Source organism: Electrophorus electricus, chromosome 20, assembly GCF_013358815.1.
Source record: "Electrophorus electricus isolate fEleEle1 chromosome 20, fEleEle1.pri, whole genome shotgun sequence".
NCBI classification, from domain to species: Eukaryota; Metazoa; Chordata; class Actinopteri; order Gymnotiformes; family Gymnotidae; genus Electrophorus; species Electrophorus electricus.
The window spans coordinates 12295838-12323337 of record NC_049554.1 but is presented as its reverse complement, the minus strand read 5'-3'; the positions used below and the strand labels follow the sequence as shown (position 1 = coordinate 12323337).

The 27500-nt window shown below is 48.6% G+C and overlaps 3 protein-coding genes across 14 annotated transcripts in view; all 3 read left to right on the top strand.

Annotated features, from left to right (window-relative positions):
• kaznb (kazrin, periplakin interacting protein b) overlaps positions 1-10536 on the top strand; it is a 118785-nt gene extending 108249 nt beyond the window's left edge. For 8 of the 12 annotated variants that reach the window (XM_035520316.1, XM_035520314.1, XM_035520317.1 and 5 more), the window contains 7 exons: positions 3128-3327; positions 3674-3792; positions 4079-4310; positions 4514-4615; positions 6301-6467; positions 7562-7670; positions 8612-10535. In XM_035520316.1, the coding sequence (XP_035376209.1) occupies positions 3128-3327; positions 3674-3792; positions 4079-4310; positions 4514-4615; positions 6301-6467; positions 7562-7670; positions 8612-8770 (1088 nt within the window). In that variant the 3' untranslated portion in view covers positions 8771-10535. Of the gene's footprint in view, positions 1200-3127; positions 3328-3673; positions 3793-4078; positions 4311-4513; positions 4616-6300; positions 6468-7561; positions 7671-8611 lie in introns of those variants that run through there. The other 4 variants (XM_035520313.1, XM_035520311.1, XM_035520312.1 and 1 more) reach the window with 3 other exon arrangements.
• A 1338-nt stretch (positions 10537-11874) lies between these two features.
• Positions 11875-17327, top strand: tmem51b (transmembrane protein 51b). Its single transcript, XM_027003101.2, has 3 exons — positions 11875-12088; positions 15109-15612; positions 15832-17327. The coding sequence occupies exons 2-3, from the start codon at positions 15239-15241 to the stop codon at positions 16235-16237; spliced, it is 780 nt and encodes a 259-aa protein (XP_026858902.2). The 5' UTR covers positions 11875-12088; positions 15109-15238; the 3' UTR covers positions 16238-17327.
• Positions 17328-19221: 1894 nt separating this feature from the next.
• The window catches only part of skib (v-ski avian sarcoma viral oncogene homolog b), a 27418-nt gene continuing 19139 nt past the window's right edge, over positions 19222-27500 (top strand). Inside the window, exon 1 of the mRNA XM_027003130.2 lies at positions 19222-20586. Coding sequence (XP_026858931.2) covers positions 19687-20586 — 900 coding nt within the window. The 5' untranslated portion in view covers positions 19222-19686. The remainder of the gene's footprint in view (positions 20587-27500) is intronic.

Genomic DNA, 27500 nt, shown 5'->3' with positions numbered 1-27500 from the left:
GGAGCTTTAACAGAACATACTGTTGGTTAGAGCTAATGGGAGACTGTTGAGATATTAGTGCAGTAGAAGAGAGTACAGTTCTATAGGAAAGGCCTTAGAAGGAGATATTACCATTGTAGAAGAGATATCAGCCCTACAGAGGCTATATCAGTACTGTAGAGGAGATATCAGTACTGTAGGGAGGTGTTAATGCTGTAATGATATAAGTGCTACTACTAGAAGAGATATCAGTAATATGGGACAGATTTAAATAATATAGAGGGGATACAACGACAGAGTGGGATATTCAGTGTATAGGAGTTAGCCAATACAGCAGTACTGTAAGGGAGCTATCGGTACTGTAGGTCTCCTAAGAAAGTCTCTCCCTTTCTTGGGTTGCCTGAGAGAGGTTTTCTAAGTTTCAGTGGTTGCTCATGAAGGACATATTGTTATGACTTTTTCAGACTAAGCAAATACACAATAGAAACTCACTAAAACCAGTCAAAATGTGCACTGTTGCATTTCGATTTCAGGGGCTGATTAAACTATCTTAGCACTGAGTGTACTGCTTCATGGTTTACATTTGCACATAGAATGAAAAGTGTGGTGAGTTGTTATTGTTTTATTTCCCAGGATGGGTGCTAAGCCTCGCGCACACCTTAACTTAAGTGCCAAAGGATACAGTGAAGGGAGAGTTACCCTGTTAAATATTAACTTGGAGAAGGAATTTTCCTCATATAGAAAAGTTTTTACGAAACAGTCTTCTCTCTATTTCTCCAGCGTGCAAAAAGAATGTCTGCAAAACTGCAGACCCCCGAGTCCCACGTGCATTGCTTTCATAGCCTGCTCATGAATGATCACCAATCCCAGTGATGTCATGCTTCTCTCTCTCTCTCTCTCTCTCTCTCTCTCTCTCTCTCTGCTGCCATATCAAACACTTCTTTTCTTTTAAAAACTTTTCTTTGCATTGTGGGAATACTTATTTTATTCATGTCGTTCTAATGAGTTTTATGTTGTAAGGTTTGTAATGTAGATTGTCAGACACAAGAGTAAATCTATTAAAGACATTTATTTAAAGATTAGGAACAAGGTTATTTCAGTGGAACAACACTGTCTTCATTTCACAGACAGAAATAAAGAGGTTTTAACATTCTGGAAATAAATATGATTAAAAAGATATCAAAATAAAAGCTTATTTTAAAATAAAACCCATAACCCGACATCCATGTTCCTTTCTTCTTGACCCTGTGTGTGTGTGTGTGTGTGTGTGTGTGTGTGTGTGTGTGTGTGTGTGTGTGTGTGTGTGTGTGTGTGTGTCTGTCTCATGTAATGGTTTCCTCCTAACCTTCTTGGCCTGGGGTTGCCATGTTCTGAGGTAAACTCCCCCTGCTGTTCATCTGTGAATACATGCCATCTGTGTTAACACGTGTGTCCTAACATTGTCTGACCTCAGTGGACACCAATTCCCTGAATCCCACTGCATTCATAACCTACATGAGCTATGTCAACTGAAACTACTGCTATGTGCACACCATTATCCCTCCGACGATGGCGAAAGTAGACATGATTTGAAAACTGACTCCTGACCAATTTCAATTCATTGTATTGTTTTTGAATCAATAACAAACTGGTAACATAAGAGTTAAGAAGTATTTTTAATCTGTATGGCCATAAAAAGGAACATTCTATTTATTTTCTATAGTATAATTGGTTTTTCCCTATTACTTCAGATGATAGCAGATTAAAAACTACGTTTCCCACGAGCAAGATGTCTGCTGGGTTTAGGACCACTTCCTTCCATGGGGTCCCGCGAGGAGTCCTACAGTCATATTCTCATCAGATAACCATCTTCTACTGCCCTCATTTCTTAGCTAATTAAAGAACAATTAAACCTGATCTGAGCAAATGCAATTAAGGTGAACTTGTGCTGAGCTAAAATGTATCCTTTTCCTACTCAGAAATACTTTAAATAAGAATTGACACACATTTGAAGTATTATTATTATTATTATTATTATTATTGTAAACTATGAACTCATAAGGTACATTCCATTTAAACACAACTTGAATAAAGACATTAGCCTCCCATTTAATTGACTGTCAATAGATAACATCGACTGCACCATTTTTATTCAGCTTATCAAGAATTACTAGGGCTCCCCCTGCTGGTGCATATATGAAATGACATTAAATAGTGGGCGAAAACAAGCCCACTGGTAGCGCGCCTCACTCATGAGCTGTCAGCTGGCATACTCATGGCAAACGTGCACACAAAGGCCGCTTCTGACGCATGCCATGAGTCGTCCAGTGGATTATACCCGTCCCATGATTACAGCATGATGTCTCCAGTAGGCAGAGGGGAGAAAGTGTGAGCTGAAGCGCAATTTTCACAGCTATGTCCACAGCAGGACGCCCAATCAAGGCTGTGAGCGTGTTTGATGTGGTGTATGGATGGTGTGTGTGTGTGTGTGTGTGTGTGTGTGCGTGTGTGTGTGTGTGTGCGCAGGTATGTGTGCACATGCGTGTGAGGTTTCTATGTGATGCGTGCGTGCATATGTGTGTGGTGTGTGTGTATGTTGTGTGTGTGTGTACAGTGTGGGAAGTGTGTGTGGCATTTGGATATTATAGGAGACGGTTGTGGGCAACAGGAGGTCACAGAGTGAGGAGGCTAGAATGTATAGCACATGTGGAAGAGGTTATGAACCTGGGGAGTATCTGTGGTATGGTGTGTGTGTGTGTGTGTGTGTGTGTGTTGGGGGCGCTGGAATGTGTAGCACATGTGGAAGAAGTTATGAACCTGGGGAGTATCTGTGGTATGGTGTGTGTAGGGGGGGGGGGTGTATCTGTGGTGAATTAGAGGTCTGATTACCCACGTTGCTGTTAGCCGCAGCAGGCTGTGAGTCTCTGCTATGAAATTACATTATGACTCACTTCCTCCCTTTTGTTTGGTCTGTTAATGCCAAATGACTAAGACTCGTACGCTCTGTAATGCACCGAAGCCACAACAACGCAGAAAAAGCCCTCTTCATATGGTTTTGTTTGGTGTGCTTTCTGCTCAGAAACGATAAAGCACTATTCTCACTCTCCATCCCTCTGACCCTCTTAAACCTGCCCCTTCCTCCTACTCCTGCCTCCCCTGACCAATCCAGACTCTGACAGCCTCTCCAGCCTGATGCAGCCCAGCCAATCGGATGGCGAGGAGCAGCTGGAACGGCTGCAGCAGGCAGAGCTTACGCGTACCAGACCCATGTCTCTGTGGAAGGCGGGAACTGTTCAGGCCTGGCTCGAGGTTGTCATGGCAATGCCTATGTACATCCAAGCCTGCTCTGAGAATGTCAAGGGTGGAAAGGTATGACATCAGCCCAGCGCCGTTCTTCTGTTCCTCCCAGAAGCCCTCGGGACCGTCATTAAGACTGATATCACCTTTCGGCGATTTCTCGTTTAAATAATGGCTCTCCCTATACAAACAGCCAGCTTCAAAAGCGATCACTGTTTCAGGAACAAGCAGCAACAGATAAAATAAAATTCTCATATTTCAGTTGTAAAATAGTGTGTGTGTGTGTGTGGGGGGGGGGTTAAGGGTGGGTGAATATTTGCAATAGCTGAAGGAGTGAAGCGATGAATGATTAGCTGGCATGGGGGTGGGCGGAGGCGTGCCCAGGCTGGGAGCTGACGGTGCTGCCCTCCCGCTGTAGGTCCTTCTGGGCCTGACGGACGAGGACCTGGAGCTGGGACTGGGTGTCAGCACTCCTCTGCACCGCAGAAAGCTCCGACTGGCCATCGAAGACTACCGGGAGGCAGAGAGCGGAGCAGGGTGACTGACACACACACACACACACACACAGCTAAACTAGTAGATCATTCAAATGCACAATAAAATAAGCCAAGCTCATGTATTTAACATCGATTGTTGACACATGATACTGTCTGTAAAACTTGAATTCCCCTTTGTGAACAGATCAGCCAAACATGTCTGTGAATAGACAGAGTGACATGGTAGCATAACACCAGCTGCTATTCACTTGCATTCACCGTTAGCCACAGTAGCTACTTTTAAGACTACATAAATAATGATCTCGGGCGAACGTCCCCCACCCCAGGTTGTCCAAGGCAGCCGACATGGACCATCGGTGGGTGTGTAAGACGTGGCTTAGCGACGTGGGCCTGCCACAGTACGCGCAGGTGTTTCAGACTCAGCTGGTGGACGGCAGAGTGCTGTGCTCGCTGACCCGCCAAGACCTGGAGACCGACTTCAGCATCACCAACCAGTTCCACGTCAGAAGCTTGTTAGCGGGTATCCAGCTCCTGCTGTTAGTGGGCTTGGACAAAGAGGTGAGGGGGTCAGGGGGTGTCGAGGTTAGGGTCTGTATAGAGACTTAATGTTTTGGTTTGCATATGTGTGTCTGCATGTGTTTGTGTGTGAGGATGTGTGCAAGTGTGCGTTCGTGCGTTTGTGTGTGTGTTTGTTCATGTGCATGCGTGTGTGCATGTTTATGCGTGTGTGTGTGTGTGTAATGTGTTGGTTCTCCTCTTAGGTTTTGCAGGCCCGCCGGGCGCAATGTGAGCACCAGGACGTTGACCCCGTAGTGTGGAGCAATCATCGGGTCATTAAGTGGGTCAGGGACATCGATCTGAAGGTGTGGTGGAGCCAGAGTCACAAAAGATCTGTCAAAATACAAGTCCTTTTATTTCCCCATGAGCTGTGAACCTGTGACAGTCGTCTGACAACCGATGGCAGGCTGTGTGATGGGGTCTCACTCCAGCACATTCTTTAGGGCGGCCGGATATGTAAATGGCTTGAATACGGAGTTACTTCCAGTGTGTCCAGAGGCCGTGTAGAGCGGCTGTCCTGTATGAACAGTTCTCCCCCTCTGCAGAGTACCTGACCTCCATATTCACTGACTGTTTCTCAAAGAGGCCAAAAACTCTGCAGCTCAGTTAAAGTGTGCCATCAGCATTAGCTGTGCTGATTACCTGATGTAGGGTGTGTGTGTGAGAGTGCATGCGTGCGTGCGTGTGTGTAATGGCGAAATGAACTTTTCTGCGTCTGTCAACATACAGTGTAGGTCCATTTTTTTTGGTTATTGTGGTTTGTTTTGTTTTTTTTTACACTTAAAAGCCTGCATTACAGCTTTGTTTGATTTTAGACCTGTCCTGGAGAATGACATCACACAGCATTGCCTAACCCTCTCTCCCTCCCACCCCCTCCCACAATTTCAGAGGACCATACGCCATTGGACAAACAGCTGCTCGTCTGTTTCGTGGCCAGGGTTTAAATGATTGACTTGGCTAGTCAAGGCCATTCCACTTGCCTTGACCTGATGACTGCAGCTGCTTTAGCGCGATGCTTTGTTTGGCTGTCCGGTTACAGTGTCCTGCATCCATATGCTTGGCTGTCTGGCTACAGGGTACAGTGTCCTGCATTCATAGGCTCGGATGTGTGCTTTTAAGGTGCCTCTGTCCACTGCAGTCCTCATCCGGACACAGATGACCACAGTAACGCTTTTGTTAAGAGAAGGACACACGGCCCCTGAGAACATACAGCACCAGTCAAAAGTCTGGACACACCTACTCTGTTTATTTGTACTATTTTCTACATTTTAAAAAACAGGGATGGTACCAAACCAATGAACTAACACCTGTGTGATGATGCTGTGGTAAACAGATATTGACTGTGTTAGATTTGCGATTATTTGAAGGAACCATCCGGCACTTTGATGACAGTTTTGCGCTCTTGCTGTTCTCTGAACCTGCTTCATGAGGCACCACTTGTGGTGCTTTTCCATCGGTCTTGAAGACCTTCTCACACGTGCTGAGCACTTGTAGGGTGAGGAACCAAAGTTCTGCAACTACCGAGGGTGCATCTAGAACTGTGTGTGTGTGTGTGTGTGTGTGTGTGTGTGTATGCGCACTTACACCTTTATCAAATAATATAATAATAAATTTAAGCATAATCCATTAGATTAAAATGCCTTTATTACTAATAAAACCATACATTAAGTCAGGTGTGTCCAAACCTTTGACTGGTACTGTACATGCTTGTGATTCGTGTCACAGGCCCTCTGCTCTAGATACAGAGTTTTGTTCTTTCTTCATAACTTCCTTTCAGACCTACATACCTTCAGATTAATGCCACAGATCACACACATTTTTCCCTGTTTAACTACAACATGCTAAATAGTATGTCAGCCTCGAATCACATGTAACGAATATCCTGCCGTAATGTTCTCAGAGGACGCATGCTTGCAATGCCAGCGTGCTTCCACGATCAGATGGAGGTCCGCACGTTTGGCGGCGTTCTCACGTCTTTCCCCCGTGACAGGAGTATGCCGACAGCCTGCAGAACAGCGGGGTCCACGGAGCCGTGATGGTCCTCGATCCATCCTTCAGTGCTGGGAGCTTGGCAAAGACCTTAGAGATCCCCAGCAACAAGCACATGATCCACCGGCACCTGTACGAGGAGATGAAGGTGTTGTTGAATCCAGCGCGGTGAGTCTCGCACGCTCGCACTGCACCCCGTGACCCCACGCTACTCTTAGGGTGCGTTCAGACTCGATAACAAATACCTGGACAGAGACCGACTGAGCAGGTGGGTCATGGGACGTGACGTCTCAAGGCGCGACGCTAAACGCACCGTGAGAGAGCAGGGTGCATTATAAACAAGCAGAGGATAACCTTCTGCCACTGCTTGCTGTGTTTCCAGTTGGTAAAAATAATACCAGATATACACAATACCGATTAGAGCAAAATAGTGTATTATATATACTACATTGGACTAAAATGTAAGAATGTATCATTTTCTTGTTTGGTCCAGACCACAGGAATGTGACTTTAAATGTGACTACTTCATTCTATTTTGATCAAAAAGCTGATTTACCGACAATAATCTATTTTCAGTTGTTTACATTAAGGCCACGTTCAAATTACCAGGCTGAAATGACTCACGTGTGATTTTCCCCTTAGTATAAACATTCTGGGGTTTTTTTGGTTTTTTTTGTTTTTGGTTTTTTTCATGGCTGTGTGAACGCACAAATCTGATCTTTTCCGATCAGCTTCGAATTACTTTCATATGTAGTCCAAAATCGGACATGTATCCGATTTGTGGTCACGCGTAACGTGAACCCTTCAGATAGGAGTCCGCGCGGATTTTTGCCTGTGCGCATGTCACCATTAGCCACCACTGACACCGACAGGTCTTACCTTCCTTCGCCTCCGTAACCTTAACACGTCTGTCGCCCTCCAAAATGCGATGAGCTTCCTACAGTGTCCCGTTCGCCAGTTTTAGTACCGTGAGTCGTCTTGTTGGTCAGCACGTATCAGTGTGCGCTGATGCAGACCGTTTCGGAGCGCAGACGCGTTCACGTTACAGGCAGACATAGGTCACTTGCAGGTATGAATGCAAACCGTCAAGCCAGGTGAATGCAGCCAGAGCAAAAACAAATGAAACGGGGAGGTGTGGCGCGTACCGTGACCGCAGCCTTCGTTGCAAAGCACAAACATGTTGTTGAAAACAGATCATACGGTGGGGCAGGTCAGAAAACCTTTGTCGTCTCTGCTAAGCGTCGGACGTGATCTCTCCGCAGGAGCAGTCAGCACCAGGAGTCCAACAGGAAAGACGGAACGCCAAAACAGTCACCTGCCTCCACCTGCCGCTACGCTGAAGAGGGGAACCTCAGAGTGAGAGCCGCCATGGTATAGGCCGTTGGCTGCGCTCCTGCTCATGACTCCGCCCCCATACTGTTTACACCTGTTTATATACATAAACCACACCCTATCCATGACTCCGCCCCCATACTGTTTACACCTGTTTATATACCTAAACCACACCCTCTACATAACTCCGCCCCATACTGTTTACACCTGTTTATATACATAAACCACCCCCTCTTCATGACTCCGCCCCATACTCTTTACACCTGCTTATATACATAAACCACACCCTCTCCATGACTCCGCCCCATACTGTTTACACCTGTTTATATACATAAACCACACCCTATCCATGACTCCACCCCCACACTGTTTACACCTGTTTATATACATAAACCACACCCTATCCATGACTCCACCCCCACACTGTTTACACCTGTTTATATACATAAACCACACCCTATCCATGATTCCACCCCCACACTGTTTACACCTGTTTATATACATAAACCACACCCTCTCCATGACTCCACCCCATACTGTTTACACCTGTTTATATACATAAACCACACCCTATCCATGACTCCACCCCCACACTGTTTACACCTGTTTATATACATAAACCACACCCTATCCATGACTCCACCCCATACAGTTTACCCCGTTTATATACATAAACCACACCCTCTCCATGACTCCGCCCCCACACTGTTTACACCTGATTATATACATAAACCATATATATAAAACCCCGCCCCCAATACGATTTATGTCTTTTTTTTTATCCTATATACAACCTCACCCCCTGATCATAACCCCTCCAACATACTGGTTATTTTTGGGTCTGTTTATCCTAACTCCACTCCTGTACGTAACTCCACTCCTGTATGTAACCCTGCTGTCCAACGATGATGTTATCTTTGACAGTACCTCACTGTATAATGCTGCGTAACAGAATGAATCTTCTGTCAAACACTCTTCAGAGTCCCTTGAGGTTCAACCCCAAAATTCCTGGTGGGCGGGATCTGAGTTTCCATGGCAACTGTGGATCCTTGCCCAGAGAGGAGCGAGTGAAGGCCCTTCCCAGGTCCAAAGGCAGCCCCATGCACGGCTTCTCGAGCGTAGAGATCACTAACATCTAGAGCTGTGGACGACATACGAGCCCAAACCGGTGACCCCTCCACAGAGGAAGGGCCACCTGCCGTGGTTGTCATGCCCATCATCACAGTCAGAAAAGGGCTTGGTTCTGTCTTTTGTTTGTATATATTTTTTCTTTTTACAAATTTTCAGTGCATAAAAGGTGCATAGAAAGGATTCTAATCTGTAGAGTTTATATAGAATTTACATACTTTTCTCATGTAAATTCCCTGTTAAATATTTGATGTATCTTTCACCAAGTGAAGACTGACACCATATGAGAGACTTTGGCTATTGGGTAACTAAAATACTACTCGTCACAGAAGCACAAGTCCTGACGACAATGAGCTGTAAGACAGAGAGAAGCAGTCTGGCCGAACAGGGTCAGAAGAAATCAAAACCAGATGCTCTGATATATAATGCCTGCATTTGATACAAACCACTCACCATCCTGTATCGTATGTGTGCATGCCTTGGGTTATGACAACAGCGCGAGAGAGAGAGAGAGAGAGAGAGAGAGAGAGAGAGAGAGAGAGAGAGGGGGTGGGTGGGTATGTTGTTGAATAATCCAAATGCCACAGCAAACTACTCTTTCTCTTTCTCTTTGTTTTAAAAGAGGGAAAAACCTCCTGAAAACCACACACATTCTGTTGATGTCTGTTAAGATTGTTGTTTTCCAAGATTTATTTGAATGTCAGTTCATGAAGGCAGCAGCCGCAGTTCTGATTAGGTGGGCACAGGAGGAGCCACACTGAACCCACATGAGCCTCCGAAGGATCAGTCTGTTTATTCAAGCTGGAAATTTGCTTATTCAATGTACAAAATATTCATTATACAAAAATGTTAGAAAAAAAATGTGCTTGTTGAGAAGCTGAAGGCAGGAAAAAAAAAATCATTTGTGTGTGATTTTTTTCCCTTTTGTCAGTATTGTTAAGGCCTGTCTTGTCATGCATGCAATTCAGTTGATCTGCTCTGGTGTTTGTTACAGAAGACCTCATTTACTACGAGCTCAACAATCATGTGTGTCATTGACAACCGGCTGCCACTTTGACAAATACACACTATAAAACCCGATTCATTTTATAAAGTCTGCAGACACACCCCTAGTGACCCAGGCCCCACCCATAGTGACACAGGCCACACCTCTTGACAAAAAGGCCACACCCTACTGGCCCTGCTTTCCTCAACGGTCAAACAGGTCTTTCAACTTGATGTGTGTTAGACCCTGAGCAACACTTCACATGCTGTTACAACCAGTCCTGGTAAGGAGTGTTCCATAACTGTGTCAGACTGAATCACCTCAGCATTCCCACATGATTTAAACAAGGTCCTGTTTGTTGCTTTAGGTCTACTTCTCCTCCCAGATACTGTAACATCTAATTTTAAACTGCTTAATCTGATTTTTAAACTGCTTAATGATTATGTCCTACTGATGCGCAGTGTAAAAGGTGGAACAGGTTACAAAAAAGACACATCAGGAAATTTTCAGGTGATTGTTATAGTCAGAACTCATTTTTGTCTTGTGCCATCGGTGAAAAATGTGGAATACATCTCTATAGGGCGTTTTCATCTGTATCACTGACATGATCTGTACAGATAATAATAAAACATTGCTGTGTTTTTCTCCATCATTTTTATCAAACGGAGCCACCAAAAAGGTGGATCTGATGCTTTTTTTCATTAAATGTTCCTGAATTTTTATTCAGTTTTGTCAGATTCTGTGAGAAGCAGGATGAGCATAAACTGAACAGGACGGGTCTGCTTCCCCTTCTGCTAGAGACAGTACAGAATTACAACAAAAGGTTTTTTATTTTATATATATATATATATATATATATATATATATATATATATATATATATATATATATATATATATATATATATATATATATAAAGTTTATGTAGAATATGTATCTATGTAGAATTTGCTGAATCTACATTTATTATCATATTAACTCTTGTGAAATCAACCACATCCCCTCAGTGGCTCGTGCCCACATCAGTTTTGCCTTTTTGGTGATTTCTAGCATGAATCTTACGACCAGGATCATGAGCACACGAGCCCCTGTGGAAGAGGATGCCCTTGGCCGTGGTGATGCGTTCACCAGGCGCTCCAGCCCACAGCTGAAGTGGCTCGTTCACAGAAGCTCTCCCTCGAATTGCTCTGCTCGTGTAAAATGTTCCGAGACTCCGCTCCTCTCACCGTCATCATTTGCGCCTTTCAGATGAGGTGAAGGTCACATAGGAAGCACGTGCTTTACTTCTATGTAATATAACTGGTTAAATAGTCTGATTCAGTTAGTCGATAGATTGTTTTTTTGGGTTTTTTTTTCTGATTCAGTCACTGACTCATTTGGATGGTAACGCCTGTGAGATTCTGTAAATCACTTGGCAGATGTACTCCGTCCTTGACCATTACAGACAATGGGCAGTCCACACTGGTCACGTCAGAAAAGTGCAGAGTGCTTCATAACAAATTTCATTTTCAATCATGGATGACCATGATTGAATTCGGTCTGGGTTTTGTATAATTTTCCTACGCGCTCGAGTGGAGCGAATCACGTTTGCTGCTTGAAAGAAGCAGAGCCTGCTTCGTTTAAATCAATAAATCAATAATCAATACTTTATTTGATTTGTGAACACTTCAGGTAAACGATTGAGTTGTATTTTACACACAGGCCCCCTGTTCCATATTAATTTAAGTGCCACCGTCTGTCCATGTGATCTTTAATTTTTTTACTTTATTATACATGTTGCATTCCTTTGAAAAATAAATCCCAAACATTTAAAAACGTTTCTATTGATACACTGACTTTTACAGCTTTTGCAACAGTTTACCATAGTAAGAGACATTTTAAAACATCTCCAATATTTTACCCCTTCTAACACAACATAAAATGTATGTTTTTGACGCCAGAATCGAGATATTAGGAATTGAATGAGCAAGGTAGGTTCACGAGAATTTGAGCAAAGGAAACGAAAGACAAAAATAAGACTATGCGATTCCTTTGTTTTATCAACCCCCCCCGCGCTGGGAATGACGTGCGTTATGACCAAGCAGCGAAGACAACAATTTTACAATCGGGTTGGTTGGGAGTTTGCGAGTTGATTAGGAAAAAGTTCCGGTTTCTGATCCTCCACCAAATAAAGAGACAAAACGTGAAGGATTCTGGCCGTAAATAGCTCAAAACATCAGTTCGTCGGGCGAAGAAAAGTGCACTAAATTCCGCCGCCGCTGCATTTAGGAGACACACCTGCCCCAGGTACTTGCAAGGGCGTTGCAATGTTGCAAGGGCGTTGAGTCGCGCGGACGTCGTTGAGGTAATATTGATCTTTTCCACGTCACATTGTGTTATTGAAGTAGAGTACGGTTGATTTCTCTTTGTACTTTAACTCTCTTTGTAGCATTCGATGACTTTTTAAGAGAGAGGACGGTGTTTAATTCGTCTAAAATAGGCAGAGTGCTCCAACTAGCCGGTACGCGATCCCGCCGCTCGTGCCCTCCAAACTTTGCAAAAAGTGCTCGCGCGTTCGAAGTCCAAACCTTGTGCGGCGCATCCTACACATCCTACACGCGGCACGGGGTTAGCACAGAGCCCCTATGGCATTGAGCGCGCCGCCATCCGTTCACTTTTGGACGTGCATGTTTTGCTTTTGCTTTTACCGAATACGCAGGCCGGCCTCACTGATAACTGCTGACCGTGTTTCATCACGTGAGGCGCACGGGCTCCGCATCGGTGTCCAGCCTCGACAACGCCCGTTTAGCAACATCCGCACTTTCTGTAGTGCAATGTTCTCTCCGCCCTTAAACCTCCAGTAAGGCAGTGATACTGTTTTATTTAATACAAAAATAAATGTAAAATGTTTTATTTATGTGGTCAATGATGGTGGAGTCTGAAGAACATTTCTAACTAGTTAATCTCTTAACTGAGCAAACGCATTAAAGGCATCGCCAGTGTGTTTTTAATACATCTCAAGGCATATCCCAATTACAGTATAGCAAGTTCGGTCCTTGTGAGAGTGGATTGTAGAGTGGTTTGAAGTCGCTTGTTTACATTCAGAATGCATCTGTCGTGAATCAGTTTGTTTTACTTTACCTCAAAACTAAGCTGAGTTGCACCCTGAAGTCCGGGTCAGTTCTCTGTATGGGTGCTGGATTGGTGGGTTCTTATCCTGACCAAAATACAGTCTGTTAAATAAAAAAACTTCTCTGGTGCATCATTCTGACCTACTTATTCCTACTTGCTGGAAGACTTCTGCGGACTCTTGGACCCTGCTTGTGTTGTGATCCTACACGGGTGGGTTTGATATTTTCGCTGGATATTGACCTTTCAGTTGGCCTACTCCAGTGTCCTGGTATGTGTTTATGCAACACTTCCCCTTTGTGGAGTGACATGTTGATTAAAAACTGAATTAGCGTATAAGGGAAACGCAAATAAGCAAACAGTATCTGATTATAACTGGGTCAGAAGCTTAAGAACCGAGATCCCTGTGTTTCTGGGCCTTTGAGTGTGGCAACGCTTCCCAGGTTATGCTAAGGGAGGCCTGGCTGACTCCTGCCCTGCCCTGTCGCGGTCCACTGCCGGTCTGGAAGGCTGTTTGTTTAACTTGCAACAATGCCGGCGTCGTCTCCAGGTGTCCACAGGAGCGTGACACGCCGTATCTCAGGAAGAGACTGCTGTCCTGTGATTTAGGAGTAATCATAGATTAATACAATATAATAATAATTCAGTTTATAGAGTTAAGTCTGCTATCTAGCTACATGATGTGACTGTGATTTGCCTTGCAGTATGTTAAACCCACCTGCTGAACCCGCTATGGTCAAATAGTTAAATTTTTTTTAGACCAAAATGATGAGTGTGTCGGGTCACGCGGATGCCCTAATTCGTTAAAACGCCTACTGAACACAGACCTGGAACGGCTGTTATTGGTGAGAATGCTCACCAGCGTGCATGAAAAAAGGAAGGCGAAAAAAGTTCTGGTTAAGTGGGTTAATTTGCCTTGTGCAGTGTGGTGGCAGCAGACGGCCAGTACTGTGGCACTGGATAGAAATGAACGTGTGGTGCAGAAGCGTCACTTTGCAACAACACCGTCTAGCTTGTCATAACTTGTCAGCAGGCACACCTCTTCTTACTGATCCTGTCGTCTTGGGTATATTCAGCGTGCCGTCGTGTGCCGACTCCTACAAGGGTGGAGACCTCCTCTTCCTCCTTCACTTACTTGGCCATTTATTCCCTATTGCATGCATACATTCTCTCTCTCTCTCTCTCTCTCTCTCTCTCTCCTCTGAAAGAGAAACCGAGGCGTCTGTCATACAGTAACAGACGTTTGTAACATGCCGACTGAGACGCGTATTGGAGAGCGCGACCTATCCCGCCCTCCGATCGGACATGTTCCACTGTTCTCTCACCTCTGGCATGCCTGAGTTTACCCTGGAAGGGTTTGACTGCCGCCCGGTGAACCTGAGGGGAAGCAGGGTGACCTCGGAGGGTGACCGGTTCCTGTCGCGTGCCCGACTCCAGATTGAATATCCCAGAGGGTTCGCCGGAACGCCGCTCCATCCTGGAGCGGATCCTGCTGTGCGAAGCCTACGGGCGTCTCGCACCCGAGCGTCGCTCTGGGCCTGAGCCGCCGCTCCGTTTTCGCAGGATTTATTCGGCGCGGAAGGGACGTGTGCGCTAATGAGCAGAAACATGACGCTTCTGCGTAGGCTGTGCCGCTAAAAGCCTGAATTTGAAGAGGCTTTCACCTGAGCTACCACCCTGCTCGCATCCCCATTCAGCGCACGCTAGCTGAAGTGCGCACGGGCCCAAGTGAGCAAAGCCGGGTTGTTATGGCAACAGGGAGAGTGGTACACAAGGGGTGTGTGTGTGTGTGTGTGTGTGTGTGTGTGTGTGTGTGTGTGTGTGTGTGTGTGTGTGTGTGTGTGTGTGTGTGTGTGTGTGTGTGTGTGTGTGTGTGTGTGTGTGCGCGCACGCACGTGTTTGCATATGCAATGGTTCACACACATTTAGAAAGTCACTTCATAAATTATTAATCATCAGTCTATAATGATTCCAAAATCCCTCAAAACCAATAAAATGCGTCTCCATGGAAACTTCGCCCTCAACTGGGATGTTGGACTTCCCAGGGGACACTGGAGAAAGGGACCCCATTTACCATGTCAAAGCCTGAGAAAAGGTCAAGTACAGATGACCCTTACTTCTCGGCTCTTTGGAAGGTGTTTGCAGACACGCTGTGACCCCTCCAGGAAACCATGCGTCCTGTCAGTGGATTTTCCATGGACATGTTTGTGTTTGGTGTAGGCGCACACTCACAATGCTTCTCTGCCTGTCTTCCAGGTTTCCACTGTGTTTGAACTCCGCAGCTGAGACAGCTGTGTGAAGGACTGCGCGCGCACGCACGCACGTGTGTGTGTGTGTGTGTGTGTGTGTGTGTGTGTGTGTGTGTCGGCGGGGTCTCCCCGGCGTGATGTGTGCCAGCAGGCAGCCCCTGTGTGCGGGGGGCCGGCATCGTCGCTCAGACTCGGCTACCCGTGAAGGCACCAGCCTGGGCTCCCAGTATGCCTTCTGCGCTCTGGGTGTGGGCCTGGTGGCTCTGGGGGTCGTCATGATCCTCTGGAGCGTGGTGCCGGGAGACCCGGCCCGGAACGGGACGGCATCGGGGAACCCAGTCAACGAGGAGACCAAGCAGAAGACGTCGTCGGTGGCCTTTGTGCTGGTGGGGGCCGGTATGGCCATGCTGCTGTTGGCCATGTGTCTGGGGATCCGGAACAAACGCAGCAGCCGCGCCACGCCCAGTGCGGCTGCCGGAACCCAGTACGCTCAGGGAGAGGCAGCGGAAGGGTAAGATCCACGTTTGTTGATTACTGATCAGGACGTTTGTCCTTGAAACAACAAGCTAATCAAAAGCTTTTTCACGAGTTTAGTTTGCTAGGGTTGAAATGGGTCATGATGCCTGAGTCTGTTACCGTTGGCCTGATTTTGAGGTTTGTGGGTGTGTCATACTATAGCATTTGCGGGAATGAACTCCGTGTACAGTACTGACATTGCGTGTTCCTGCAGGGAGGAGCCGGGTCCCAGCTACGACGTCCCCAGCTACGAGGAGGCCGTGACCAGTGGCCGCTACCCCATCCGCCAGAGTAACCTGCGCCAGAGCACCTCCCAGCTCCCTTCCTATGAGGACCTGATCGCTGCCGTGGAGACAGAGGGGGCGGGGCCAGCCAATGGGAGTGGCCAAACCGAGCCCACCCCTGCCCCCAACCCGCAGCCCGTGCGCACTGGCAGCCGGGCCAGCCGCCTGCTCAGGCCGCTGCGCGTGCGCCGGATCAAGTCGGAGAAGCTCCATGTCAAGGACATTCGGCTGGACATCCAGAGCCGTGGGGAGGGAGGCCGCGTGGTCATTGAGCCCCTGACTCCACCCCCCCAGTATGAGGATAAAGTGCCAGAGTTCCCTCCCGAAGCCGTCTGATTGGGCGAGGTCTGGCTGAACATTGCGCGAGCCGGCTGGCTTTCGGGCTGGGTACTTCCTATACATGAGGTCCAGAGACCTTACAGGAACGTTTTGATGGACTCTCGTAATCCTGAATGACGTGAACTCGAATAGATGGACCCTTGGTTGAAATTTTAATAACATGTTCAAAATGCGCAATTGTAATGATGAAATTAATTTTGTAACACTGTTTCAGACTACGTGTAGTGAATTTTGTGATGAAACGGAACCTTCATGTGGTATGATCGTCGTTCGTTCTCTCCTGCCAAAGACTGCGAACTTTCCTCATACAGGTCACCAACGTCGCTCCGTGGTCTCCATGTCCGCCGTACTGACCGAGCGCCTTGCCGTAGCTGATGGGAAACAGAAGCTCATGGAGACCGGTCAGAATGGTCTCATTTGCGGGACGCTGCATGGTGGTAACGCGTCTTCGCCCACTGGACTGCGATTTCATTGGCTGCGGGGATGGTTTGGAGCGCTTTGGGACGGCAGTGGGACTTGTGAGGACCGACTGGATGGAACGTGGTGGGGATTTTTATTTTTTTTATTTTTTATTTTTTCCCCCGTAAACAATTTGAAGGAAGTTCAGAAGAAGACCAACGTCCGCTGAAGTCCAGCGACATCTTCAGTCGAAAGGCTTTTACTTCCAGGAACTTTTGAGAGAAATCCAAAAGAAAGGCACTACTGCGACTCTTTGGGGTTCATTCCATCTTTAAAACACTACACCAAAAGAACGGCACTGCACACCTGTGGGGAAAACCTTTTTCCTCACGTGTGGACTTGCACGGTCGTTTTTGCGTCATAACGTTCACTAAAGTTGGGATGCTGCTGTATTATTCTTTACAGGAGAAAAAAAAAAGATCTTTATGGTATGTTTTGTTTAATGTATTGTAGAATGTGCCACATTTTAGGTAGGTGTGTGTGTACACTGCAAGAAGGAAAAAGCAATCAGAATGATCCACTTTGGCAGTTCTGCACATGACACACCAGCACTGGGTTGAGGGACGTTAGTCATCTAAAATTAAAATTCAAAATGATTGTATTTATTTTCTTCCTTTATGAAAATCTGTGCTGGGATTATTATTTTTTTTTTTTTGTATGTAATAAACATGCATGTTTTCTGGTCTTTTCCCCCCCTCCCCCCTTCTGTTTAAATCTTAAACTGCGGTTAGAGTCGTGGCGTCAGGCACCCAATAAGTTTCAATATCTTATTCAACCACTCAGGACTTCCGGCGCACCTCTGGAGGACCCGCAGTCCTCGGATGTTGGGTGAGGACGGGGCCGTACCTAATATTGCGTCCAAGTCATATGAGTATCTGGATCCGTTTACGTTTCTGAAAGCAGGTGTTGTCTAGCTATTTCCAGCTCCAACATACACACACTTCTATGAAGTTACTTTAGGCAGTGTTGCATAAACTGCAGTAGTCGTGCACATTTTTCTCTGGGATTTGCACCAGAGCACTTGGTCATTCCACACCTGTTTGAGATTAGTTTTAGTATAATCTCGTCCTGTTTCTCATACAAAATGGTGCAGCATTGCAGCTGTTCTTGGAGATATATTTTGATGTAAGCCCTACTCACACTTAGTTAATTCCTGCTGCATGGTCGATGAGAGGTCTGTGCGCACTGACGGGATTGGTTCTATGTAGCAAAATTGCGTCAGTCTATTAAGTTGTGAGTAGAGCAGCCGTGCCAAAAAAAATAAAAAAAAGTTTATAACCCTCATTATAGGAGGCGTGACAGCCTGCTAAATGCATCTATTAGGCAGGTGTTCCTGTTTGACTGGCCGCAGAGTATAAAACGTCTCTCCCGTTCATTAGCAAATAACGTTACACGTCCAGTTGACGGTATTTTCGGCTGCACAGCGCTCCCTCGCGGCTGTGTAATGTAACCGCGGCCCCGTCTAACGCTCTGTGATTGGTCGTTAGAAATGACAGCAATGCACTGCCTATCCCGACGGCGCGCGGTTCACGGAGCGTGAAATCCAACGTTAGCGGTGCGGGAGTCCCGGTGTGCTTCCTCCTACCGGCGGCGCCGTGACCGCTGACTTCTCCGTATGATTAAACAAAAATGGTTGCAGTACAGAGATGTTTCTGTCTGGCTAGCAGAAAGACGCCGTCACTTTGGCTCTGTTTTACAAGCACGAAGCTTTTAGGGTGTTTGCAGCACCAGTAACACCCGGCCTGTTTTCCGATGTGAAGCGGAAGGCTACGCACCCAGAGCGCAAGGCCGTTACTCCCGAGGACGTGACTGTCAATCCTCCGTGCAGCCGCGCTTAATGGAAAAGCAATTTAAATTAGCTTCACATGCCGATAACTGACCGTGTGACAGATGGCTGTGTAACATTTATGAAGGTTTGGAAATATATTGTGGTTTACAGCTCACTGATATTTTTCATATATTTATATAAAAATCACTTTTGGTTTGTTGTCAGCAGAAGTACAGGATCGGATTTGACAGTCGTAACTTTATTATTTTTGCATGTTTCTACAGTTCAACAATGTGACCCGTTTTGTGCAAGTGCACGTCTCTGGTCCAGACAGCTGCAGCGCCCGGGCTGAGGTCTGAGCGTGCGTTTCCATTACGAAACCCCGCCCCTTCTGCGCGCGCCAGGGTCTCGGGAAGAAGCGGAGGACTCGAGGAGCTGTATGCCGGGCTCGCGCCTCTTACTGCTTTTGCAGCTGCTATGGTTAGCGGGGGGGGGGTGACAACTGTTCACGGAACAGCCAGCCCGAGGAGTCAGTCACATTCTTGGCTGGGATTCAATGACTGAACCAGACACAAACAAACACACACAGAGAGAGAGAGAGAGAGAGAGAGAGAGAGAGAGAGAGAGAGAGAGAGAGAGACTGAGTGAGAGAGAGAGCGAGAGAGAGAGAGAAGCAGACAGACAGAGAGAGAAAGAGACAGACAGAGAGAGAGAGAGAGAGAGAGAGAGAGAGAGAGAGAGAGACAGAGAGAGAGAGGGAGGGAGGGAGAGAGAGAGAGAGAGAGAGAGAGAGAGAGAGAGAGAGAGACGCGGGGTGGGCAGACGGAGAGACACACTTCCACTGTGCAGACGGGACTCACACCAGGTACACGCACGCTCAGACGCGCGCGGGTCGCGGCACGCTCCGCGGTGTTTCTTCTCCTCGTCCGAAGGCTCGGGGAGCTTTTCCTGGTGGGCTCGAGCTTACTCGGTTTCGGTGCGCGAGGCTACTTTCTCATTTTTGCCATGAAGCCTTCGCTGAGAAAAGCACCGCGCGGCGCCAATCGCGTGTCGAAGAAGTGACATGGAGACCAACTACGCCGTACTTTTGTGAATGTTTTGAGATTCGCGTTTTAAAAACAAACAAACAAACAAAAAAAACCCAAGAAACAAAAAAAAACCCTTTCGATTCCATCGCAGAAATCGGAGATCCTTTAGGTCGAAAGGGCTTTTAATAAACATGGAGGCGGCCGCGGGCTTCCAGCCTCACGCGGGACTTCAGCAAACTCTGAAGCAGTTTCATTTGAGCTCCATGCGCTCTCTCGGCGGACCGGCGGCGTTCTCGGCGCGCTGGCAGCACGACCTGCCCTTCAAGAAAGACGGCAAAAGCGTCGACGGGATCCCGACCCTGCCCGCGCAGACGCCCCCGGCCATGCCCGGGCCGCTGTTCATCCCCTCCGACCGCTCCACCGAAAGGTGCGAGACGGTCCTGGAGCGCGAAACCATCTCGTGCTTCGTGGTGGGCGGCGAGAAGCGGCTGTGCCTGCCGCAGATCCTCAACAGCGTGCTGCGAGACTTCTCCCTGCAGCAGATCAACTCCGTGTGCGACGACCTGCACATCTACTGCTCCAGGTGCACGGCGGACCAGCTCGAGATCCTCAAAGTGATGGGTGTCCTGCCCTTCTCGGCACCCTCGTGCGGACTCATCACGCAGACGGACGCGGAGCGCCTGTGCAACGCCCTCGTCCACGGCGGCACGTTCCCGCCGCGCTCCGACAAAGACGCGTCGGGTCCGGTGGACCCGGAGCGCGCGGGAGGAAGCTTCAGGGTCTACCACGAGTGCTTCGGACGGTGCAAGGGCCTGTTCGTGCCGGAGCTGTACGCCAGTCCCGGGGCGGCGTGCATCCAGTGCCTGGACTGCAGGTTACTGTTCCCCACGCAGAAGTTCGTGGTCCATAGCCACAAGCGGCTGGAGAATAGGACGTGTCACTGGGGCTTCGACTCCTCCAACTGGAGAGCTTATATTCTTTTGGATCAGGACTATACCGAGAAAGAGGAGAAAGCGCGACTCCAGCAACTGCTCGGTGAATTAAAGGGGAAATTTGACCTCGGGAACAAACGCAAGAATGCGTCTTTCAGGGTAGGTTCGTGCGTTTGGTTCATACCCGTGCGTGTTAGCTCTCGGTAAAGATCCAAACCGTCCGTCCCGCACTGAGACTCTGCAGTCTTGCATCTCATGCACCGCTGGCTAAACTCTGCTGACCCAGCCTGGATGATTTGAGTGGTTTTATCGCACTACTTTTTGTGTGCTTTGAACTCCGCGTGAGCGAGCGAGTTGCGCTTACAGACGTGCGTCACACCAGCACGAGCCTTACTACGCGTTTGTACACATGTTATGATGCTCCGTATCAGTTTCTGATGTGTTTTCCTGCGCATTTGTTTTGCACCCAACCGTCCACATGAAATAATGGCGTGATACTGGGATGCCGGTTCTATTGTGTCCTGCCTCCAGCTAAGCAGGAGTGCACTCACCCTCGCCTGTCCTCACACTCAAGGGCATCTGCATATGACAAATGGATGTGTGGAGATGTGCATTATGGGAACTGGTGTTGGGGAGGCTGGTGTGAGCCAGTAGAGAGCTCCCGGGGGGATTGTGAGAGCAGGGTGCTGTATTTGGTGTGTGTGTGTGTGTGTGTGTGTGGGGGGGGGGGTTAAAGGTCATCCCCCAAAAGCAGTGGTGTTTGGGGTCACTGTTGGCCTGGGGGTGTCCCTGTGTGTGAGCAGCAGAGTTGGCTGTGCCTCCATACAACAGCTGCTCAGGGCGACTTGCATTACCGGAGCTACGCACGTGTGTGTGTGTGTGTGTGTGTGTGTGTGTGTGTGTGTGTGTGTTGCCATGGTGTTACTCAAGCAGGCTCAGCATGGCTGGTTAGGGGCAAATGCAGTTTGACTACTGTGAGAAATGTGAGAGACGTGACACATTTCAGAAATGCAATGTCATGTATTTTTAATGATCATTTACTCCTGGAGGAGGAGGAGGAGGAGGAGGAGGAGTCTGCCCCACTTCTCTCATCGCGTGCCCTTCACTAACCCTTGCCGCACTACTCGGAGGACCACGGACGCCTCCGTTTTCAGTGCGATTCAGAAAACCTGGCTCACGTACCGTCGGCGATGAGCACCCCTCATCTCCGAGAGACACGTGCGAATTCCCCACAAGCCCACCGGGCGTCCTCGCGGAGACGTCTCGGGCGCCGCGTCCTCTGCGCATCATCAGCTGCGTCCCAGTTACCGGCGCGGCCGAGTCCCCCGGGGGCGGGTGTGCAGGGGCAGCTATGCATCTGCGCTCAGCTCTTCTTAGTCAGGAAACAGCGGCTGAGGGTTACCACGCTCCGCCCGCCACGGTGGGCTTTTACGATCACCACACACACACAAGGGTTTGGGATTTCCTAATGAAAGGATTTTGATTTATTCTACATTTATTTCTGTCGTCCAGACTGTTTTTGTGTGCGTGCTTCTTCCACCCAGAGCTTCTTGTAAGCGACAGCCCCTTGGTGTAGCTGTAACCCAATACCCAGCTCTCCCTGTGTCTGCGAGTCTGCGGTCGGGCAGGAGGCGCTCAGCCTCAGATCCGCTCAGATCTGTCTGCCGGCTTCTCCCGGCCTGACGCTCATCGGGGAACGCCCGGCTCTGTCCACTGGGGATTCAGCCCGTGTAGTCCAGGGGCAGTGATGTGTGACCCCTATGCAAAGCCGGTGACCCCACCCTTCACCCCTTTTCAGAGCGGCCGACCAATCGCGCGGCTCCCCCCCCCACCCCCGTTACCCCGCCGGACAGATGGCTGTCTGATAAAAGAGAGAAAAAAGGCAAATAAATAAGTAACAAAGCACGGACGGCCATTTTTAAACCAGGGCCAAGACCGCAGAAGTCAGTGCAGAAGGCTGGCAGTGACCCAGACGCTCTCCCCGCGCACGGACGTGTGTGCGGCCCTGCGGTACAGGAGCATGGAGGGCAGAACACACCAGCCAAGGACACACTGTTGTGCTTTCTGCTACAGTATGTCCTACCTTGTATTAAAACACACCGTGGCAGCGCGGCGTTGCCCAAAATTGCCGCCGTTTGTTGTCAAGACACCCTCAGAACACACGCGCGCAAAACATCTGAGATGTTTGCAGCCGGCAAAAAGCAAAACAACAACAAAAAATCCTGCGATTTGTTAGAGCCTTCATTTGCATTTTGCGATGCAGTGTTGGTATTTCCAGGACTGACGTGCCTCAGCACAATCTGTGCAGGATTCGTCCTGCGTCTGTTCCGCGGGGCCCCGCTCGGAGAGAGGTCAGACCCCGGTGGCTGCGGCGCTCCGAGAAGAGCTCTTAAACGGAGCCCTTTGTTCTCCGCGCACCCTCCCTCCATCACGTCCGTATCCAGACTGAGCCCGAGGGCCCCGTCCGGGGGCCGGTGGCAAGAGCCGTAATGAATGGCTGTATGGAGGTTGGCATGGGGGGGGTTGGCTCCGTGCGTGCCAGTCTGCATGTGTAATGCCCAGTGTAGTGCCGGAGCGACAGGCTGGGACGCCGGAACAGCTGAGCTCCGGTGCCGCTGTTCGACGGGAGCGACGGCTCCCCAGAGACGTTCCCACCCCTGCCCTGGCGGGTGGGGGCGGGTGGGGGTGGCGGCGACCTCTCTCAAAGGTCGCGCCCTCTATTCTCCGCTGCCTGACCCCTTGTTTAAAGGGCGTCAGCTGGAGCTCTCTGCTGCCTGAGGTTGGGGTGATGGCCTGACACCTCCTTTGTCTCCCGTCCGGTGGCCCTCCGCCTTCAACGTCAGCTTTCTCTCCCTCCTGTGTCTGTGTGTCCACTGCAGGCTTTTGACGGTTCAGCCTGCAGGTGTGCAAAACTCTTAAAACTCTGGACGTTCATTCTTCTCCATACATTGGTTGCGAGGTGCAGGTGCAAAGCGTGCGAGCGCACGTCGGCACAGACCGGGCTCGGAGCGGCACCAGCCACTGCTCCGTGGGAACAGATGGTGCTACGATGGCTGCATCGTCGTCGTTGTTTTTATGTTTTTTTTTTTTAATGATCAATCTCCACGAGCAGGCCTGCGGTGGACCGTGATCATCGACTCTGCGATGAATACCACAGCCCATCTGCCTCTCGGAGCGAGCGGAAGGTCTGAAGTGGGCAGCTGCAGCCATAAGCCCCTCCCCCGCCCCCATACCACCCCCTGCATGCTAATCCGCTGGAGGAGGCGCGAGTCCGCTGTGGTGTGGGGTGCAACTTTTACAGCGCAGAAGCCGATGAGTCCCGAGCCTCCGCGCTGCTCCTCGTTCAGACACGTCGCCTCTTTATCCCTGCCCACTCTCCACCCAGCACGCTGGAGGGCGCGAAGATTTCAAATTTATGTATTTTTTAACCCTGCCAGGATTCAAGACCGTCCGGCGGCTCTCCGAAGCTCCGTTCCCACGCGGAGGGCTCACCCACACGCTGCTCCTTTTCTTGGTGGAACCTCCTACCAGCCTGATACTCCTGGGTTCCTGGATCGCCGTTTCCGCTGACGGATAAACGCCGGGGGCGACGCCCGGGGACGTCACCTGACCAGCGGGCCTGTTGCTCTAGAGCCGCCCCCAAAGCTAGCGTGGGGATTTAGCTGGTGAATCTCAGCTGCGGCTCCGTGGTAAATGCTGGACGCTGACTGCTAGCGATGGCCTTTACACGAGAACAAGCGGACGCGCAATCGTCTGAGATTTGGCCTTCGAGCCGTGAAGCAAAGTGTAGTGTCGTGATTTGAGCGGAAGGCTGTATGTGAAATTCGGTGTGCAGCTTTCCGCATACTCAAGTGTTTAGCCTCTCTCTCTCTTTCTCCTGGAGTGAGTTTGTTTTGCGAGCGATCTTGGCCTCTTGTTCACTCCTCGGCAGCGCTAGCCACGCCCGGGCGATCTTAACCCCGCCCACACCGCATTTGCCCCGCCCAGACTGCCTTAGCCCCACCCAGGCTGCGTTAGCCACAAAACTTCTGTGATTGGAGAGGCTGTGTAGTTGCTAAGCAAAGCTGATCTTCCTGTGCTAAATAAGAACTCGATGCTTCCTGGCTGGTGGGCTGAGGGGAGCGTGCCAACTCTCTCCCTCCTTCTCCCTCGTGCTCCTCTCTCTCTCTCTCTCTCTCTTTCTCTCTCTCCTTCTCTCTGACTTGCTTTTTCTCTCTCTCTAGCTCTCTACCACTCTCTCCCTCCCTCCACTGCTCTCTCTCTCTCTCTCCTTTTCCCTCCCTGTCTCTTGCCTCTGCTCTGTCACACACACACTGACACATACTGTCTCACTAACACACACACACACACAGGCGCGCACACACACACTTAACTCTCTGCCACAGTCATCTGTAGGCTTCCTGGCCTCCTCTACACTCTTGGTGATTGTGTTACTGGGGAAGAGTGTGTCTCTGGCCAAGGCCCTGCGAAACTGCAGCAAATATGATGTCAGTATGACCTGATCCACAGCCTCCATTTGCTTACACATAAGAGAGCTCTCTCAGTGAAACGGGTTTCTCTCCCTCTCTCTCTCCGTCTCTCTCTCCCTCTCTCGGATCAAGAGCTCTGGGTGGTGCGGAGATTGAGGTTTTCATGCGCTGCCGAGGCGAGGCGCTCGGCGTTCCGATTTTTCCAGAGAGGCTGATTCACTTCTCCAGCCTCCACACTGCCGACGAGGGCCCCCTCCATTTTCCAGCACAACACGCCGTTTCAGGGTTCACTCGGCAAAATGGCCGTTCCGGGAGCCGGGAGCCGCCCTCAGACCAGGGGCCTCTGTTCTCTGTCACTGTCAGGGGCCCCTGCGCCCTTTTCAGTGAGGAGCGAGAGAATGGCGCATGAAGGGGCACCGTGCTTATCGCATTAAATTCTTTTTCTCCTCTGCTTTTATGCCGTGTTATCTTTCTGTACTCTGTACATGATGAATCCCAGGAAAAGCACGAGTAGCAAAATATATTAACAACAATAATAATAATGAACTTTCTTTATTAATATATCCTATATATTTCTAAAAATAATTAAATGGTAATTAAAAAAAATAAGAAGAACTGAAACAGATGAACATACAACAGAGAAACCGACCAATAAAGTGCAAGAGAATATTGCAGTTAAAACGAGGGGGGAAAAAATTACAGACCTGGAAGATAATAATAACTTAATAAAGAAAGCTTAATAAACGCAGATATTAAAAACAACTGCATTTTGGGAGTCTGCTCTGATTTAGCTGACGTGACTCTGATGCGCCCCGACGGCCCCCAAACCCGAGCCGTCTGCCGTGGCGGTGGAGAGCTACACGCCTCCACCAGGCTCTGTTCCCTCCGCCCACGTCTGTAGGAGGTGCTTCTCCCCTCCGTCATGGCTCCTCCCACCAGGCCTCAGAGGAAGGAGCTTCGCACAGCCATGTCGTTATACTGCTGTCATCCCCAGTTACTCATCTCTCTCTCTCTCTCTCTTTCCCTCCCTCTCTCTCTCTCTCTCTTGCTTCCTTGTCTTCTGTCTCTTTAATCTCTCAAATTCGCCTAATCTCTCTGCTTTTGAAGGGAGGGGCAGGCATTGAGGTGCTGGCAGGCTCCGACTGTAGCTGTAGGTGTACCTGTAGTTGTAGTTGTAAGTTTAGGTGTAGATGTAGCTGTAGTTGTAAGTTTAGGTGTAGATGTAGCTGTAGTTGTAAGTGTATCTGAAATTGTAGCTGTAGTTGTAAGTGTAGCTGTAGTCATAGCTGTAGTTAGCTGTAGGTGTAGCTGTAGTTAGTGTATCTGTAGGTGTAGTTGTAAGCACAGTCATATGTACGCGGGCGGAGCTGGGCACATGTCTCCACCACTTCCTGAAATGGCTGATTTTGTCTCCACTGGTTTCTTAAAATATTTTACTTCATAAATATGAACATTTTTACATCATTTAATCAATAATAATTTATTAATAATTGCTAGTAATATGCTTGTTTATATATATATAAACAAGCATATTATGTTCCTAATGGTTCAGAAAATGTTCATGCTTATACTTTGTCACAAAAGCCAAGACAATAAGTGCAGCACAACTCATATTTTGTGAAATAAAAAAAAGAACTAGGAAACAATTGTGCTACAAATACATTTTATACCATAGCGCTGATACATCTTGTGTTGTTCAATGCCTTTAGGCTTGGAACTCTTCCTCTCAGTCCCAGTGAAGCTGAGTTGAATATGCAAAGTTATGCCCACGGGTGTATGTGTAGCTGTAGGTGTGTTGGAGCTGTAGGTGTAGGCGTGTTTTAGCTGTAGCTGTAGCTGTAGGTGTGTTGTAGCTGTAGGTGTAGCTGTAGCTGTAGGTGTGTTGGAGCTGTAGGTGTATTGTAGCTGTAGCTGTAGGTGTGTTGGAGCTGTAGGTATAACTAGCTGTAGGTGTGTTGTAGCTGTAGGTGTAGCTGTAGGTGTGTTGTAGGTGTGTTGTAGCTGTAGGTGTAGCTGTAGGTGTGTTGTAGCTGTAGGTATAACTAGCTGTAGGTGTAGCTGTAGGTGTCTTGTAGCTGTAGGTGTAGCTGTAGCTGTACCTGTAGGTGTGTTGTAGATGTAGCTGTAGGTGTAGCTGTAGCTGTACCTGTAGGTGTGTTGTAGATGTAGCTGTAGCTGTAGGTGTGTTGTAGCTGTAGTTGTAGGTGTGTTGTAGGTGTAGCTGTAGCTGTAGGTGTGTTATAGATGTAGGTGTAGCTGTAGCTGTAGGTGTGTTGTAGGTGTAGCTGTAGCTGTAGGTGTGTTATAGATGTAGGTGTAGCTGTAGCTGTAGGTGTGTTGTAGGTGTAGCTGTAGGTGTGTTGTAGCTGTAGGTGTAGCTGTAGCTGTAGGTGTGTTGTAGCTGTAGGTGTAGCTGTAGCTGTAGGTGTGTTGTAGCTGTAGGTGTGTTGTAGCTGTAGCTGTAGGTGTGTTGTAGCTGTAGGTGTAGCTGTAGCTGTAGGTGTGTTGTAGCTGTAGGTGTGTTGTAGCTGTAGGTGTGTTATAGATGTAGGTGTAGCTGTAGCTGTAGGTGTGTTGTAGGTGTAGGTGTGTTGTAGCTGTAGG

Excerpts from the sequence above, each read along its gene's own strand:
- tmem51b (XM_027003101.2), top strand. The coding sequence starts at position 15,239 with ATGTGTGCCAGCAGGCAGCCCCTGTGTGCGGGGGGCCGGCATCGTCGC. Across the intron at positions 15,613-15,831 it reads CAGGGAGAGGCAGCGGAAGG|GGAGGAGCCGGGTCCCAGCT; the intron begins GTAAGATCCACG and ends GTGTTCCTGCAG.